The sequence below is a fragment of the Castor canadensis genome, chromosome 9, assembly GCF_047511655.1.
Source record: "Castor canadensis chromosome 9, mCasCan1.hap1v2, whole genome shotgun sequence".
Classification (NCBI taxonomy): domain Eukaryota; kingdom Metazoa; phylum Chordata; class Mammalia; order Rodentia; family Castoridae; genus Castor; species Castor canadensis.
In genome coordinates, this window is record NC_133394.1 from 56902606 (window position 1) to 56921614 (window position 19009).

Genomic DNA, 19009 nt, shown 5'->3' on the forward strand with positions numbered 1-19009 from the left:
TGCATTGTGAGCACTTGCTTTGCAGGCGTGAAGCCCTGAGTTCAAACCCAGTCCTACAAAAAAAGTTCCCCCATCCCCCAGCATAAAGGAATGACCTTCAGTTGATTCTACAGCCAGTGCAAAAGAAAGTCAGGGTGGAAAAATTGAAAATCCTCCACTTAAATCTTTATAGGTAAGCATTACAGGATGATTTCAGGCATTCCAAAGAATGACTAAAACAATGCCTCTGTGGATTTTCTCTTGAGTTTTTTTCCTGTACTAGGATGATATTTATCTATCTGTTATTTATCATTATGTCTTGGATCTTCATTTATTTATTTCTTGACTACCTTGGAAAACACTAACAAATATTTCCTAACACTAGCAATGATTTCTTTGATTAAACTGAAAAATACTAGGGAAGCGTTGAGTGCAATCATGGTTAGCAGAGAATCATAGAACTTATATTAGTTTATAGTGGAGTTCAGGAAAAGTTTAGTAGTCATAGTTTTGATTATTACTTTGGTTTAATAACACAGCAGCTCAAGTCAATTCTTTCCTTTTCAATTATGTAATGTGGAATACTCTGAGAGATTGATTTCTGTAAGTGGAACCTGTTAAGTCATTTGTCTTGACAGCTTTTATATGGGGAGGACCCCCAAAATACCTAACTGCTCAGGTTTGGAGTAAGCACAGCCATAACTGCCCGGGAAGCTCCCTGTAGCCCAGCTTTAAACAGTATCAGACCTAGGTTTATTTGTTTGTTTTAAGAAATGAGTAATGAAAAAACATACTTTTATGTGTTACATCTACCAGCCCTGAATGACTACTTAAGAGAGGAGCAGGGCTAGAGGTGTGACTCAAGTGTTAAAGTGCTCACCTAGTAAAGCACAAGGCCATGAGTTCAAATCCCAGTATCACACACACACACAAAAAAAATAGAATGTTACCTGGCTGTCTTTCAGTCTCTGTTAATAGACTTCTTACTGAAATTGTCTCTGACCAAGTCATTGCTGAATCCTACTGTGCTATTTAAAAATTCTTCAGTTTTCTTTCTAAATTCCAAAGTGATTTAGAGCAGTTTATAAGGACATATAATATATATGTAAGATATATAAAACTGTAGTAGTTCAGTATTTTGTTTGATCACTTACTCTAATTCCTAAATTTTATAAATGGGGATACTTAGGTCCCAAGGGGCTCAAAGACTTCCTTTCAATCAGACAGCAAGTTGGGGGTATGGCCAAATGTTAGGAATCCAGGCTTTCTGATTCAGTTTTGTTTCTACAACTTCTTATGTCATGTGAGCCAGGACAAGAGTAAATGAATTTTGGTGACACTGCATCTTCTTTAAATGAAAGGAAAAAAAGAAAGATTAAGGGATATACCATTTATAGCATCTAGAAGTAATTTTTAGTCCTAATGTATAGATTTTTTTGATATAACAAAATGAATTAACCAATTTATACTACTTGTATATATAGAGCCTTTTAATAATGTATGGGAATATCTTCTGTGTGACCTACTGGAAGACTATCAGTCTTAGTCAATTTAATGAACAAAATTCTGAGTAGAAGAAAACCCAATTTCCCTTTGTGCTATAAAATGTTAGCTTTGGTTACTAAGTATAGCATTTAGCTATAAATGAAGTTTAACATGTTCTAAAACAACCAAGTTAAAACTTCCTTAATAAAGGACACACTATTTACACCCAACAAAAACGCTTTCTTCCTTTCCTAATGTGATGTCAAAGTAGTCCTCACTTCCAAATAATTTATTTTAAAAAGTGGTGAACTGACTCGGAACTGCGAGGAAGGTGGATGGTTATGATTTCACTGTCACCTTCATGTCTGAACTCTCTTCATCTCTGGCCTATTTTTCAACTACTTCATCCCTCACTGACAATTATTTCTACTAGGTGATGCCTAAAACTAAACCTGTGTGTGTTCAGAGCTTGGCACTCAGTTCTGTTATGTGATGATTGTTATGTACCCATTTTTTTCTGGGGCAGCACTGTGCTACATTATTGCTTGACTCCCCATGGCATGATTCCACAGAACACCACAGCTGGCTTCACTAAGCTAAATAGGGGTAGTTAGTATATCCCCACTCCCAGTACTTCAGTGTCTTCCTGTATCCAGCCCTGTGGTTTTTAAAAGTATTTGTGGGTCATGATGGTGGAAGTTGTAAAATAAAATTACTAATTAATGTGCTTCATCTCACATCACTTTTTAGTACTATAGGGAACTTATGTATTAACTCATATAGCAAGTTTTCTGATAATAATTCATCATGAGGAATGATGGGTACACCAACATAAATAATATGCTTTTGAATAAGTTCATGGTTTGCCCTTCCTAGGATTCCTGATTTTGCTATGCTACCATTAGTTCATCCCCAATTCCCAGCTCAAAACACTGAATGATTTTAAAGCATTCTTCTTCTTCTTTACTCATAAGTGTACTATCACCAATTCATATGGGCATCTATTTCTTCCTTCCTTTTTCTGTCACCTCTTTAGAGCAAGCCTTCTTTACCTCTCATCTTGATTACTGTAGCAGCCACCTGGCTGGCCTCTTTAGCTAAGAGGCCTTTCTTACCCTCTTGTTTAATAAGTATTAACAATCATTGCTTATTTAATATATTCTTCTTTATTGAACACAGAAGAAACATACAAACTACAGTCATAATCACCAGAAGCTGATCAAAGCTACTGAGCTAATAGACTGGTTATAAAAGTGTGTAAAAATATGTAAACATCATTTTTAGTAATGTGGCTTTGTAATACCACATATCAGCAACATGACTTAAATCTGCACAATGGGGGCTTCTTAACTGTGAACTAATGATATCAGCTTAATTTTTCTTTCAGGGAGCTGTTAAGTATACTTTTTTTTTTTTTTTTTTTTGCGGTACTGAGGCTTGAACTCAAGGCCTTCACCTTGAGCTACTCCACCAGTCCGATTTTTTTGTGAGAGGGTTTTTTGAGATAGGGTCTTGAAAACTATTTGCTTGGGCTGGCTTTGAACTGTCATCCTCCTGATCTCTACCTCCTGAGTAGCCACCTGTGCCTGGTGTTAAGTAAACTTAAAACCCTCTTGATTTAATTTAAGCTGATACAGAAAATCACAAATATATGACAGATCTCAGTTTAAAAAAAAAAGTATCTCCATTTCCAGTGACATGTGAGCTAGAATACAAATGTTTCTTTATATTTTCATCATAAGGTAGAGTGGACTGAAATATAGTTAATGATGGTGTAGAAGCAGAACAGAGAGGAGTAACATTGACTACTCTAGATATACATAAATATAGGTTGTTTTGATAAGATAAATACTAAGGACATTATTTCTATACTTTTTCATCCATGGAGTATTATTTTTGGCATGGATTTCCTATGTTTTTAGCCTGAAGTTACGAGTGCCCACATGACTGAATACAAAGCAAACCATAATTTAAAATCTGATAGAATTTTGAAGAAATTAAATCTTGGTTGCATAATTCAATAGATACTCTAAAATGAAGCCAAAGCATAGACTAGGCAGTGTAGCAAAATGTAGTTAAGTGCATGAGATTTAGCAGTAAGGAACTGAAACATAAAATTGCCTAAGGACAATTCAGTCCTTTCATGCTCTGCTCACCACGTGGCAGGCAGATCTGCTAGGTGGCTGGGTTATTTCAAAATGGTTAGATAATATAATTTTTGTTTATTACAGGTTAGATATTTTTCATACCTGATTAAATTCATTTTAAATTACTGAAATTTTAGTTTTTAGTAAACTAAGCAAGGCATAATTTTAATGAAATCCATTCAACTACAAAAGAAAGAGCTTTATATTTCTGGATACTAAATGGATATTGATGAAGTAAAACCCTTACTAGAAAAAGATTTTACAGATTAGTATGTACAGCACAGTCTTACCCAAACATTAGTGACTGATCTTAAAAAATCTACTTCAGGGATACAGCTCAGTGGCAAGGTGCTTGCCTCCAGTGGGACTGATCCACATACAGCAAAAACAAAACGAAAACTAAAACACAAAACCCCAAAACCTATTGGACAGTTCTAATGGCTCAAGAATTTTTGGCAGGGGGCGGCGGAGGTGGGGTGTTGCTGGGGTTGAACCGAGGGCCTCAAGCATGGTAAGCATGAACTCTACCATTGACCTATATACCTCCAGCCTCGATAACTATTATGAGCCACATTCAATAAAACATTCATAATTACACTCAGCAAAATGTTCACACCGAACAAAAAGGTCTTGCATGATTTACGTAAGAACTGAAAATATTTATAGTTTGTACAAGCCTACTGCTAAACTTACTACGTAGTTAAATAGGACTCTGAAATGATTCCACTGATCAGATATTTCTGTAAATAGGCATCTTTACTTATGAATCATATTATTTTTACCAAGAAAATGAATAGCTCCTTACTGACTTTTTGTTGTATAAATAAAAAAGAAAAAACAAGGCTAGCATGGCTCTGCCCACGGGCAGAGATTGAGAGGATCATGGCTCAAGGCCAAACTGGGCATAAGTTAACAAGAGCATCTCAACAAATTAGTGGGGAATGGTTGTGTGTGCTGTAATCTCAGCTAGGTGGTAGGAGTAGGTAGGAGGATTGTGGGTCTGAGGCTGGCCCTGAGAAGAAACTCAAGACTCTTATCTGAAAAATAACTAAAGCGAAAAGGACTTGGGGACATGGTAGAGCAAGCGTAAGGTCCTGAGTACTGTCAAAAACAAACAAATCCAACCCCTCCCCCCCCAAAAAAAACCTAACAAAACAAGCAGTGTGCATACATCCTGCCATACATTGCTATAAATATAAAACTGACATGAATTAGAGAACAAATAATTAAAATTGTGCATAAGGTAACTGTACCCAGCACAGTTTTATATTCTGTACACTTTCCTCTATACTTTGGTGTATGTTAGACACTAGGTATGAATGCAGTGGAAAAGCAACACAGACTGTGAATATCCTGTGTGTGACATAGGCACTATTACACAGATTCTGAAAGTAAGCAAACTGAGGTTGAGACTAGCCAAGACAGAGTTGCACACAGCCTGGAACCTGGTCAGTCGACTCCTGGTCTGTTTTGTTTGTATTGTCTTCCATTCACTCTGCACATTGTTGTTAGGTTAATTTAAATATTATTATTACATTAATCTGCCCATGTATCATACTCATCACTTTGCAATCACAATTGAAACCTCTCAACAGGCTGGGCACCAGTTGCTCACATCTGTAATCCTAGCTACTTAGGAGGCAATGATGAGAAGGATCATGTTTTGAAGCCAGTCCAGGAAAATAATTCAAGAAACCCTATCTTGAAAATACCTAACACAAAACAGGGCTGGCAGAGTGGCTCAAGTGGTAGAGTACCTGCCTAGCAAGTGTGAGATCCTGAGTTCAAATTAAAGTACCACCAAAAAAAAAATACCACTATTAACATTTATTCCCTCCACTTCAAGTCTAAAGGCTCTCTTTCAGGCACCTTATAACTATGTCCTACTGTTACCATCCAGTCCTTCCAACCCAGTGTTTTATCTATGCTCCAATTCAAATATACATCTTATTGAGGCTAGGCATGATACTCTTTTAGTTACTATATACATTTCTGTTGATGATAAAAAGCTTCATTGGAGTCAGAGATTCTACCTAACTTAAACCTCAAGAGTTACTCAGAGGAATAATTTTTGACCTATAACTTCTGGGCATGAAAACATTTGATCTCTGATCACGGTACTTCTCTGAAGAATCTGTTGCTTCTAGTTGCCTAGGCTCTATAATTTGGTGCAGAAGACATTTCACATTGTTTCAAATTTGTCTCTTAGGTCAAATACCTTACCACTCCCTGCAATCCTTACCACAACAAACTTTTCACCATTATTTCCACACTATGGCAGTACCTTTTTGAACTCTGCACTTTCATGTGGTTAATTTTAATTTTCTCAGTTTCTGGGATCCTTGAACTTGCTAGGCAAGTACTCTATTACTTGAGCCACACCTCCAGCCATTTTTGCTTTTCAGATTAGTTTTCAGAGAGGGCCTTGTGTTTTTGACCAGGCTAGCCTTGGACCACAATATTCTACCTAGGCTCCCATGTAGCTAAGATACAGATGTCTTCTTCCATGCCCAGCTGATTTGTTGAGATGGGGTGTAGCTAATTTGTTGCCCTGTCTGGCCTCAAACCATGATCCTCTAGATCTTTCCCTCCTGAGTAGTTGGGATTACAGTTGTGAGCTACCATGCCCAGACTGGACTCAGTTTTACATGTCACCTTCTCTGAGAAGTCATTATAGAGTTCTTAAGGCAAAGCTAACTGTTACCATTTATTCTATGACTAGTGATATTGTCTTAGTATTTGTACTCTCAGCAACTGGAACAGAACAGGAACTCAATGAATGGTGAATGAATGGAAAACTACCTCAATAATGTGTAAAGAGACACAGTTGTCTTCCCAATTAAATACAGCCGTGTATAATTACCCTATAGCCAAAAAGTAATAGTGAGCAACACTGAGGGCAACCTTGATGTTTACAGGTCTCTATAGGTATTTTTTGATTTTAAATAAATATCTAAATGATTCATAATTGCTTAAAAGTCGACTTTTGATCTTTCTATAATCCCTTAGTCACATCAAAATTTCTATGTTTCTATTTTTCTCTAGACATAACTGAATATTTGGAAAGCAATTTATAAAGTAGAAGCAACTTACCTTATTTCGATCTTGTACAACCAGTATTTTTCTAGTATTTTCATCAAATACAGCTCCTGTTGGTATAAAAATAAAAGTAATTGAAAAATATTAATTTCACTTACCTTAGAGTCCTCCCACACTTAATTGTGGTCATCAAAATGCAATCATTCTTGAAGGCCTAGTTCAAATACCACCTCAGCTGTGAACATAGTATAATCTCTCTAGCAAGGAAGTGGTCAATTGTCCAGGCTTTTTTTAAACAAACAAACAAACAAACAAACAAACAACTGAGTATCAATGATAGTTATGGCATTATGCTAATTTGTAGAATAATCATCTGCATAAACTTATTCCATAAGCTGTCTGTTCCTCATGGTACACAGTTAAATAAACTAATCTCCCTATCATTTTCTTTAATGTTTAGACAATTTTAAGTGCTTGTTGTAGTCATTTGGACTTCGATAATAAAATACCATAAACTGGGTGACTTATAAACAACAAAATTTTATTTTCCACGGTTCTAGAAGCTGGAAAGACCAAGATCAAAGTACTGTCAGATTCAGTGTCTGGGGAGCGCCTTTTCTTCATAGACAGTGCCTCCTAGCTGTGTCCTTCCTCACATAGTGGAAGGGGCAAACAAGCTCTCTTGGGCCGCTCTTAATAAGGGCTCTAATTCCATTCATGAGGGCTGTGCTCTCATGACCTAGTCACCTTCCAAAGACTTCATCTCTTAATGCCATCACTCTGGGGATTATGTTTCAAAGTATAAATTTGGGGGCGGGGATACAAACATTCAGACTAGAGCAGCGCTTAAGAGTATTGAATAAATGAACTGACTTCATTTTCATTGTCATTCCTTGAATCACTGCATAGAACCCAGGCCTGTGCTGACATTTCAAATCCTAAATATCCAATACTCAGTTCAAGACCTCTCTGAAGGCAATTAAATTTCCTTACCATGTATATACACAATTTTATAACATATTAGTATATTGTTTGGAAGGCTTTTATTTTATAAATGTTTAATGTTCTAGTTGTTTTTGTTCATTTACTCATCCATTATACATACTGATGTATATGTGGATTTTGTTAGATGTTACAAACAAAACAAAGAGTATTTCTTCTCTCCTCTTTCTCTTTTTAGTATTTTCTTTTGGGCAATCCTGCATCAAAAATTTAAATAACACTCCAATAATCTGTGTTAAATTCCTTTAAATGGGTTAATTTAAACATGTGTATTTACATGTAGTAATCTATTTTTTACATATTCATTCACGCTTTCAATATTAATAAAGTTCATATAAATGCACATATAATTCCTTTATATATTAATTGAGCTCCTATTACACGTCAGGTACTTTTCTAGGTGCTAGAAATATAGTGGTAAACAAAACTCCTTATCCTTATGGGGCTTACATATTGGTATGTGTGTGAACAGGGCACAAATAAAAGAAGATAAATTATACACAATAGCATTAAGTGACAAACAGTATATAGAGGTAAAATATGTAAATGGGATAGGCATTTGTTACACAAAGAAAAGCAAATGAAATCATAGTGAAATAAAAATACCACACTTAGCATTTAAAGCAGGAAGAAGCTGGGTGCTGGTGGCTCACACCTGTAATCTTAGCTACTTGGGAGGCTGAGATCAGGGGGACTGCAGTTCAAGGGTAGCATGGGCAGATAGTCCAAGAGACCCTATCTGAAATACCCAATACAAAAAAGGGCTGATGGACTGGCTCAAGTGTAGGGCACCTGCCTAGCAAGTGTGAGGCCCTTAGTTCAAGCCCCAATGCTGCCGAAAAAAACCCAAAAAACAAACAAACAAAAAACCCTACATAAACGACTCTGATTTCAAACTCCAGTACCACCAAACAAGCTGGAAGGAAAATCAGGAAGTGAGGTATAATTAACATTGATGATGGATGCTAAGATGTAAACTGTAATCTAACTGGTCTTTCTAGTGGTAGAATGTAAAGGAAACTATTAAATTTTAATAATTTGTGGTTACTCAAAATGAAATTTTCTAATGAATTCACTAATAACATGAACAGAAAATCAGACAAACAGCACAGCTAACGCCTAATTTGCGTGACCTCTGCAAGTCACAACATAAAAGCTAAATGAATACAAGATCAGGAATTAAACAGAAGTTGGAAGTATATTATTAGGTGCTGTGCTGAAGGTGCTTGTCACAGTGATGCTGTGAACAGAATGAGTGCCTAGCTCACACCGGTAGACCCGAGTGTTTCAAATCTGCATCCCAAGCAGGCCTTCTCCTGTGCAGCACTGTTCCTGCACAGCGTGGCAACTGCTCCAGTAGGTTTATATCCTACTGGAAGATACTGCCATTCATTCAAGAAATACTGGGTGCCTGCTTTACGCCAGACTCTGTCTTCAACCTTGAGGATACACTGGTGACAGAGAATCTGCCTTCACTGAGTTTATATTATCGTGGGGGAGATTACGTACATGTATATAATTTCATATTGTGTTAATGTTATAAAGGAAAATAGATCTGGATAAAGGGACAAAGACTGATGGGACAGGAGGCTCAGGAGTTTTTCTGAGGAGGAGATATTTGGGCAAGAACCTCAGGTACAAAGAAGTAGGACAAGTTCATTGCAGGAGGAGGAGCCAGTAAGGGTAAAGGCTCTGAATTAGACACAGGCTTGCTAGATTTGAAGAACAGTAAGAAAGCCAAAGCTAATGCTAGTTCAGCCACACCCATCTTCTGTTGTTCACAACAAATGCCAAGAATTTTCTCTCCACTTAAAAATACTCTGTACCTTTCTAGAACAATTTTTTTTCTTTTCTTTTTTTTACTCTTTCCCTCCCTCACTTCCTTCACAGTGCTGGGGACTGAACTAAAGGCCTCAAGCTTCTACAACTTGAGCCAAGTACCCCACTCTCCAGAACAGTTTCTTCCATTACCTTGTCCCCACCCCAAGAGACACCTCAAATTCTAGCTATTCTTTAAGACTGTTTAAGTCATGTCCCCCATTCCCTGAAGTCCTCTGGTTCTAACTACAATGTACAATACAGTACTTAGTTATAAACATGTCCTTTATAGGATAGTCCTTGTACATAAATTACCAATTTTATAGTAATAACTGTAAACTCAACTTAAAAGTCTATGCCAATAGAATAATTATCTCTATAACTTTCCAGTGAAGTGTGAGTAGAATCTTTGTAACAGACCTGAGTGGAAAATTCCTAAATGTTTACAGAGGAGTAGACATTATTAGACATACTTGAACTGCTTTAAAACATTTCAGAGGTGAAAACTAGCTCTTAAAAACATCCATCACAGAGATTGAAAAATCTAACCTAAAGTTCATTTAGAAACACAAAAAAACGTGAATAGTCAAGGCAATAGTGAGCAAAAACAGCAATGCTGGAGGTATCACAATACCCGACTTCAAACTATATTACAAAGCAATAGCAATAAAAACAGCATGGTACTGGCACAAAAACAGATATGAAGACCAGTGGAACAGAACAGAGGACCCGGATATGAATCCACACAACTATAACCAACTTGTCTTTGACAAAGGAGCTAAAAATATACGATGGGAAAAAAAAGACAGCCTCTTCAACAAATGTTGCTGGGAAAAGTGGTTATCTGCCTGCAGAAAACTGAAACTAGATCCATGTCTATCACCTTGTACTATTATCAACTCAAAGTGGATTAAGGACCTTAATATCAGACCTGAAACCTTGCAGTTAGTACACAAAAAGCAGGGAATACACTGGAAGCAACAGGTATAGCCAAGGACTTCCTCAGTAGAACTCCCAGCAGCCCAGCAACTAAGAGAATGGATGGACAAATGGGACTACATGAAATTAAAAAAGCTTCTGCACAACAAAAGAAATGGTCTCTAAATTGAAGAGACCAACCACAGAGTAGGATAAAACATTTGCTCATTACACATCAAAGGACTGATAACCAGAATATATAGGGAGCTCAAAAAACTAAACTCGCCCAAAACCAATGAACCGATAAAGTGGGCAATTAAAGTAAACAGAATTTTTTTAAATTAAGAAGTCCAAATGGCTAAAAAACACATGAAAAAGTGCTTACAATCCCTGGCCATAAAGGAAATGCAAATCAAAACCACACTAAGATTCCACCTCACTCCTGTTAGAATAGCTATCATCAAGAACACCACTAACAACAAATGTTGGTGAGGCTGTGGAGGAGAAAGGAACCCTCATACACTGCTGGTGGGAATGTAATTAGTACAACCACTTTGGAAAACAATATGGAGGCTTCTTAAAAAACTAAACATAGATCTGCCATATGGAGGCTTCTTAAAAATCTAAACAAAGATCTGCCTTATGATCCAGCAATCCCACTCCTGGGGATATACCCAAAGGAATGTGACTCAGATTATTACAAAGGCACCTGCACACCCATGTTTATTGCAGCACTATTCACAACAGCCAAGATATGGAAACAGCTAAGATGCTCCACTACTGATGAATGGATTGAGAAAATGTGGTATTTATACACAATGGAATTTTATTTAGCCACAAAGAAGAATGAAATTTTGTCATTTGCAAGTAAATGGATGGAACTAGAGAATATCATCTTTTAGTCAGGCTCAGAAGGCCAAAAATCGTATGTTCTCCCTCATAGCAGATTATAGACCTAAAACAAATGCAGTAATATTATTGGATTTGGGTCTCACACTAAGGGGAGAACACACACAGGAAGAATACGGAAAGGGAAAGAAACCTAAAACTTGAATGTGGTTGATGTGCTCACTATAGAGGAGTAAATATAGTAATCTTAAACTGGCAGAGGTCACTATGGGAAGGGGACTAGGTAGTAGTGAAGAGGTCTGGCAGAGATGAAACGATGTGGATTGTAACACACATGTGCACAGAAGTAACACTAGGAATCTCTCTGTATAGCTATCTTTATCTCAAACTAGCAAAAATGCTATGTCTTTCTTATTATCTCTTATGTTTTCTCTTCCACAAAATTGGAGAAGAGGGTGGAGCAGATTCTGTTTGGACGGAGGTGGGGCGGGGCACAAACAATGAATACACATGTAAGTAAATGTAAAAACGCTAAAAAAAAAACTTGTGAAGGTAAATACGCTTATTAAATTACTAATTAATTTGTATGCTTACTTTCATTTATTTAAGGTCATAAGGAGTCTTTGCTATTATAGTTTCTTTTTTTTCTGGAAATCTAAGAATTTCTATAACCCTTGTTCTCAAAGGGTAGTCCTGAGAACAGCTGCAGTTACACACAGCAGAAACAGGTACAGAGAACTTATCAGAAATGCAAACTTTTAGGCCCAACTCCAGACCTACAAAATCAGAAACTCTGGAGATGGATGCAATGACCTTTTTTTTTTTGTCTGATCTAGTGGGTGTTGAGCTCAGGGCTTAGTACTTTCTAGTCAGGCACACCAGCCCCCAGCAAACTAGTTTAACAAGCTCTCCAGGTGATTCCAATGTACACAATCTGAAGAAAGTGTGCTCTCAACTTTCCTATGTCTCTGAAGCTAATCAGTGACTTCAAAGTTCTCCACTGTCATTACCTATACTATTTTAAACAACTGTTTGGCACTAACTTAATGCTAAAGTTTTTTTAAGACGTAATATTCAAATAATTGAATAAATGTCTTACTTTACTTTAATCTACACATTATCTTTTATTTACAAATTCATGTTTTATAGTAATATGTATAAAAGAAATGTGAAAATTGCAGAAAAATGGAGTTGCTTGTGTCAATCTTAACAAAAGTAAATAAAGCTGGTGGGTGATGAACGAAGAGTTTTTATGCATGACTGTCTAATAGTCACTGTTATAAAAGACTTGCCAGGAGCCTCAAGCTTGCACAAAGGCTACCACAACATATAAAAGCTACCTTTACAAGACATCTGCCTGACAACTACCTGTTCAAACTTACATTGATGCCACTTTTATTATTAATGATTATTGCCAAAGATTACTGTTTCAAAATATCTGCTGTAATCCTCTTCATTTTTATCTTTAACAACCTGTCCTTGCCTCAACCTCTTTGAATACAACCTCTTTGAATAGTTTATTATTCCTTTGCTCTGGTATTCCCAAATAAATATCATTATTCTTGGAGAATCTCTGTGATTGTTTTCTACTTATACTGATATATGCTTGACTAAATTGAATTTATTTCCCAATCCCAGTTCAGGGCCAATATTTGAGTTAAAATAGCTCTGTAAAACATATTCAAGCACATTCTTGGAAAAGTATAAACTTTCTTGCTCTTTGTGCTGCCCTCTGTTGATTCATAAGGCAAACTTCATCTATCTGAAAGTCCAGAGGAAGATAATCATTGAAGCAACTCTTTCATCAATGTTTTAAACCACATGCTCAGTTATAAGAAGTATGAAATTGGATAAACTTGTAAAAAGTTACTTGTAGCTGTCATGAGTTTGTACTGACCTGCAACACCTACTTGATGTGTAGCATAGCCTGGTAATCTGCTAGGCCCTTCTCCCAGCCACAGAGTCAGTGTTGATGAGTCAGATTCTGCATGGTGGAAGCAGAAGCCCAAGGAAGCAGCAGGGGCGATGAATCGGCTTTGGAGGATGGGAACATGCAGCCATACAGCTATTCTACCTTCCGACTGCCATTGCTGAATTGCAGCTAGAATGTAGAAGATAAAAATCTGTAAAGGTTTTTCAGTGAGAAGAGTAGAATAAATTAAAACTCAGCTCAAGTGTCACATCCTCCAGAAAGTGATCTTTCTGCATCTTACAAGATGTTCTACCAGACCAAATTCCTGGAGAACAGTCAATGCAATGCTGATTCCTGTGACCACGCCACCTAAAGACAGTACTTAGTGCTCAGCAGTTGTAGAATGGACAAATGAACTGATTTAAACAAAAAAAACCATTTCAATGTTTTCTTCTCTCCTTTCCTCCCTCCCTTTCTTTTGCAGTGCTGGGGTTCATACTACAATCTCCTGTATGCTAAGCAGGTACTCTACGCTGAGCTATATCCTCAGCTACTGCTGTTTCTTTTAACATTCTTAGTTTTAGTTTTCATAAATGACTATTAAGTACTTTTATCTGCTCTTCCTTTAAGAGTTCTGTCTTAATTATTTTTGGTTTATAAATTTCAAAGTATTTAAAATATAACTTTTTAAAAAATGTATGCTAGGTCTAGAAAACTTTGAAAATAAAGAAAAATAAATCGACCTTCATGTATTTAGTTTGTTGTTGTTTTTGGTGAGACTGGGGTTTAAGCTCAGGGCTTCGCACTTCCAGAGCAGGCACTCTGCAGCCTGGGCCACCTCTACTCCATTTTGCTCTAGTTATTTCGGAGATGGGATCTTGCAAACTATTTGCCTGGGTTGGCCTTGAACTGCCATCATCTGGAACCCAGCCTCCCAAGTAGCTAAGATTACAGGTGTGAGCCACTGGTAAACAGCTTATTACTGGCTTGAAGAAACTAAAATTTTTGGTGGTTTTCATGAATTTTGGAATTAACATCATACCATAGTTTATATCACGTCTTTCATAACATATATCTTAAGCATCCTACAATGTCATTCACATTCTTTCAACAAATATAAATTTCTAATAACTGTGTAGTTTTCTTCATCTAGGTATTCTGTAAGCTACTTAACCAACCTTCTGCTCTTAGACATTTATATTTTTTAATGTTTCATTAAGTATCATGATAAACATAAAGATAGGCTGTCTCTGAATTCTTTAAATTTTCTTGCTTTATTACTTAAGATTATGCCAGAGGATAAAGGTGCTAATTTATTTGAGCCTTACTAAGTTTCAGATGCTTTACATTACCTAAGTGCTTAAAACCAGGAAAGATAAATATATTATCTTTGTGAGTGAAGAAATTAATACTTCACATTTGAGAGACTTTAGAAATACTTTTCAGATTACTTTCTCCACCTACTATTTCACTTACTCTTTACAATAATGCTGATAAGTGTGTGTCCACAAAGGGTTGATTAGTTATTTAAGGCTACTTGTCAGGAAGTTCCTCCCTGTTAAAGACCATGTTTCTGTCTGGCAGTACTCAGGGCTTTGAATTTTTGGTAGGTAGGCAGGCACTCTATCATTTGAGTTACGCCTGCAGTCTATTTGCTTTAGTTTTCAGGTACACCCTCAGACCTGTGTAACTGGGTTAACATACATAAACCACCATGCCCAGCTTCTTTGTTGAGATGGTGCAGACTGGCCTTGAACTTTGACCCTTCTGAGCTCTGCCTCCCAAGTAGCTGGGATTATAGGTATGAATCACCATGCCTGGCCCCTAGCCTCAATTTTAATTCCTTCCTTTTTTTCTTTAAAAAACAATGATTTTTCCTCCTTCACCTTCCATCCCCACAGTTTACAAGTCTAGCTCATATACTACCTCCTTAACAAAAATCTTTCCTAAATACTGCTCAGGTGCCCTCTGCATGACCCTAAGGACTACTTACACATCTATGTGATTCATTAGAACTCATCACATATGACCTAATGACATTTCTTCCATTATCTATTTTTTCTAATCTTATTTAATATTCTCTGCATTTGCAATCATCCAGGTTAACTTGATACGACACACTAGGCTCAATTCATATTTGTTGAATAACTGGCTTGCCTAAGGTCACACAGCTGGTCAATAGATCAGCAAAGACTAGCACCAGGGCTATTTCACCACTGGTGCAGAATACTGTATATGATGCTGGGCACCATGAGGTACATCTGTAATCCCAGCATTCTGGAGTTTGAGTCAGGAGAATCTCAAATTTGAGGCCAGTGTGGATTACATAGCAAGACCCTGTCTCAAAAAAAGAAGACATATTGTGTGTGGTGCTAACAACATTATTACCTGATTATACATTTAACTTCTGAGTTATCCATAGCAAAACAGTAACACTAAAACAACAGACTTCATGTCTAAACATGCTTAACAACTATTACACTGTAAATGATGTGTTCAATTTAGTTGAAAAGAACAGAAATAAACTTATCACTTTCTTCTCAGATTTTTAAATTTTTCTTTGTAAGCACAGTTACTTTTGACCCTAGTGAAAGAACAGATCTAGAGCCAGAAAAAGGTGTATTCTCTGCCACACTACACCATCTTTAACGAGGGACTGACAGACAGCATCTACTTCATAGGGCTCTTGTGAGGATGAAATGAATTTATATTTGTTACTGCTTAAAATAGTGTCTAGCACTTAGTAACTACAAAATTTGATTTAAAAACATAAAAAACAAAGGTACTCCAGAAGTTACAAATTTAGTTTCACGTAAGTCAATTTCATCACATTGATCCAGTAGATGTACTCAGGGCTGGCATTGTCCACAGAAGCAACCTAAGGAGCAAGTATTTTCAGTGGTCATTTGTTTAATGCCTCGAAAAGCATGTGACAGAATTGGGACTTGGGCCCTGGATGAACTTCCAAATACAGCACACTTTTGGGGTTAATGCTTTACCTGTTTGGTCCCTGGCAAGCACCATGTCAGAAATATCTGTCTCTCCCAACAACTAAGTTCCTATATCAGAAGATAAGTGACTTGATTCTCCCATGGGTGTTACTGTTAAGTGGGCTTTCCAGCACTTCCTCATAAGCAGGAGAGAAGATGAAAAGAGGTAAGAAGTTTGGGGTGGGCGCGAGGCTGGTTGGAAATGTGTTTGGAGGTGTTCACTGGATAAGTTGCTCACTAGGACCACATGCCAGAGCATCACTCCATAGCTGAACTTCATTCTATGTCCTTCAGGGACGTTTGAAAAGATGTCTGCTTCTCGAAATCCAGCAGTTCTCCCAAAGTGAAGGCTCCTTCACCCCAGCTTCCCTTCTTACTACTTGGAGTCCATGTTCAAAGCCAATGGAGATGTAACTCCAGTACAATAATAAAAATAAGGAATACATATATATTACCCCCCCACACACACAAAGCTAGTGCAGAGCTTTCCTACGGAAAGGGGGAACGCTCTATAAGCAGATAGGGACTGAACTCTTGGCTCGACAGCTATTTGTGCACAAACGTGTCCACTGAGTATGAGCGGTAGTCTCGGCCCAGTGGCAGGCAGAAGTAAAGGACCGCAGTGATAAACGGCAGAAAACGGTGACGTTATTAGACACCTAACTAAGCGTTCGACACATGGCAGGCACCGTGCCATGCTCTTCCCATGGACTACCCAAACTGAACCTCCGCGACCCCAGGAACTTCCCGCAGGTCACACACTAGGCAGTGAACCACAAACCAGGGTCCCCCGGCCTCCCGGTCCGGCGCGGGGCGACGCGGGCAAGAGGCCCCTGGCCGGGGCGCACTTGCCCTGTAAGGCTCTCCGGAAGGCGGCGGCGTCCAGACGGTCCAGCGCACCAAGCCGCGCCAGGCGCACGGAGACGCCCCCAAATCGATCGGGCTCGCCAGCGCCCACGACATGATCCTCTGTGCCACTTGGGAGGCCGGAGGCCCCGCGGAACTCAACCCGTAGCTCGGAGCAGCGGGCGTGAGACAGCCCCAAGCGCCACAAGCCCCCAACAGGCCTCCGCAGCATCTTCCGCCTTACTCGCCCCGCCCCCACGTCACCTCCGCGCTCCCGGGAGGAGGCGGCTACCGTAAACTGGAGAATAGTGCCTCCAGCCCTAATCAGACTTGAGCTGTGGTAAGCAGAGCTGAATCTAGGAGACCGCAAAGTCCTGTCCACCGGCTCCAGAAAAGCGGGAGAAACTCTCCTGCCGACTTATTTTGTTAGTTTAAATCAACCGACGCTTATTTAGGAATAAGGTAGGTGGACGGAGATACCCTAAAGTGCAGACCTTCAGGGATTTACAATCCAAATAGGAGTTCCGTACACCGAGCCTATTTTCCTTTACAAAAATGAGAACCTTTGTAACCAATGTAAACTCTGTGTGTTCTAAAGATGCTCGGCTCTTGCCCCTGCCCTTTGCACCACCCAGACGCATACTGCGCTCTACTTGGGACATTACGGTGGGCCGCGTCTCGCTGACCTCTACCCCGGAAGTTTTCTCTCAGACAGGCGGGCATCTCAAGCCGGTTTCGTCGCTGCTTCTGTTTGGCAACCCTCTAGTCATGTCTTCCAAGAAGAACAGAAAGCGGGTGAAGCAAAACGCGGAAAGTGGTTCGCCCTTGCCCTGTGATGCTTCCTCTTGTTCGGGGACCCCATCCTCTTCTGCTGGGTCTGACTTCGCGAAGGCATCCGGGACACTGGTGGTGACCAACTTCCTAGAGAAAGGTAAGGAGTTGGGGAGGGAGACCTGGCGGAGGCGCGGGGAGCGGGCGTCGCTGCGCAGTTCGCGGCGGGACTGGCCGGGGCGGTGGGCGCGGGTGACAGCCTCACGCACCGGGGGAAGGCAGGGTTGTCAAGAAAGCGTGTCCGCCAGGCATCTGCTTGCCTGCGTGTGAACCAGCCTTGCCTCACCTGAGATTGCCGACCTACCTGTGCAGAACTGCTCAGGGAGTGTTGGAAACCTGCAGTAAAAGGTGAATACCAAGTTCATTAGAAATGTGGTTCTATTCGTATCTTTTTGCCTGAAGAATGGAGGTGGCTTTATTAGATTGACCAAGTAAATTAGCCTATCAAATTGCAATGACAGCGTCTGAATGCTTGTTCTTTTTTGTGCTTAAGAACCAGTATCAGGTAGTTTGTAGACTACATTTTGAATACTAGTTTGCAATTCTTCTCTGGATTTCTCAGGTACTTCTGGATGGGCTTCATGAGCCTGGATCTCCTCCAGCAAAACAAACTTTATCTCTGTGTAGTTTTGCCGTTACAGACTTGAGAATCCTAGGAACCATTCATGCCTTGGCTCTTCCTCAGGCATCAGGTCCACCTTGGAACACTTCACATGTCTTCTTCACACTGTTCCCACCGCTCCGCCTCAGACACCTGGGCTTCGCCTTAGCCTTTAACTGATTTCCCTTTCTTACTCCTTTTCCACTTTACTGCCAGACTGACCTTTGTCTCATGGTCCCACTTTTATCCCTTTGTGGGTTCCTGTTGCTGTCGGGATGATGACCAGCATCTTCATATAGTCTACTGGCTTGCACAGCCTCTGCCATCTGTCTGGATGTGCATCATACTCCTAACCACCAAAGGCATCAATACATGATATTCTCTGATGAAAGTTTTTTTTTCCTTCGTTTTATTATTTCCTACTCTTCCTTCAGATCTGAATTTGTTGTTCTTCTGATATTGAGTCTCACTCTAGTCCAGGCTGTTTGGGAACTCACAAAATAGCCCAGGCTAGTCTTGAACTCACTATCCTCTTATTTCAGCCTCCCAATTTCTGGGATTATAGTCATGAACCACCCTACCTGGCTTCAGA

General features: G+C 39.0%; 2 protein-coding genes across 7 annotated transcripts in view; one reads left to right on the forward strand and one right to left on the reverse strand.

Moving 5' to 3' along the window:
- The window catches only part of Nudt6 (nudix hydrolase 6), a 33554-nt gene extending 16299 nt beyond the window's left edge, over window positions 1-17255 (reverse strand). Inside the window, exons 1-3 of one of the 3 annotated variants that reach the window (XM_020172297.2) lie at window positions 16992-17255; window positions 13135-13338; window positions 6705-6760 (exon numbers count right to left, since the gene is read on the reverse strand). In XM_020172297.2, the coding sequence (XP_020027886.1) occupies window positions 6705-6760; window positions 13135-13338; window positions 16992-17217 (486 nt within the window). In that variant the 5' untranslated portion in view covers window positions 17218-17255. The other 2 variants (XM_020172307.2, XM_074041687.1) reach the window with 2 other exon arrangements.
- Window positions 17256-17696: 441 nt separating this feature from the next.
- The window catches only part of Afg2a (AFG2 AAA ATPase homolog A), a 314577-nt gene continuing 313264 nt past the window's right edge, over window positions 17697-19009 (forward strand). For all 4 annotated transcript variants that reach the window (XM_074041682.1, XM_020172263.2, XM_074041683.1 and 1 more), the window contains exon 1: window positions 17697-17916. In XM_074041682.1, coding sequence (XP_073897783.1) covers window positions 17754-17916 — 163 coding nt within the window. In that variant the 5' untranslated portion in view covers window positions 17697-17753. The remainder of the gene's footprint in view (window positions 17917-19009) is intronic.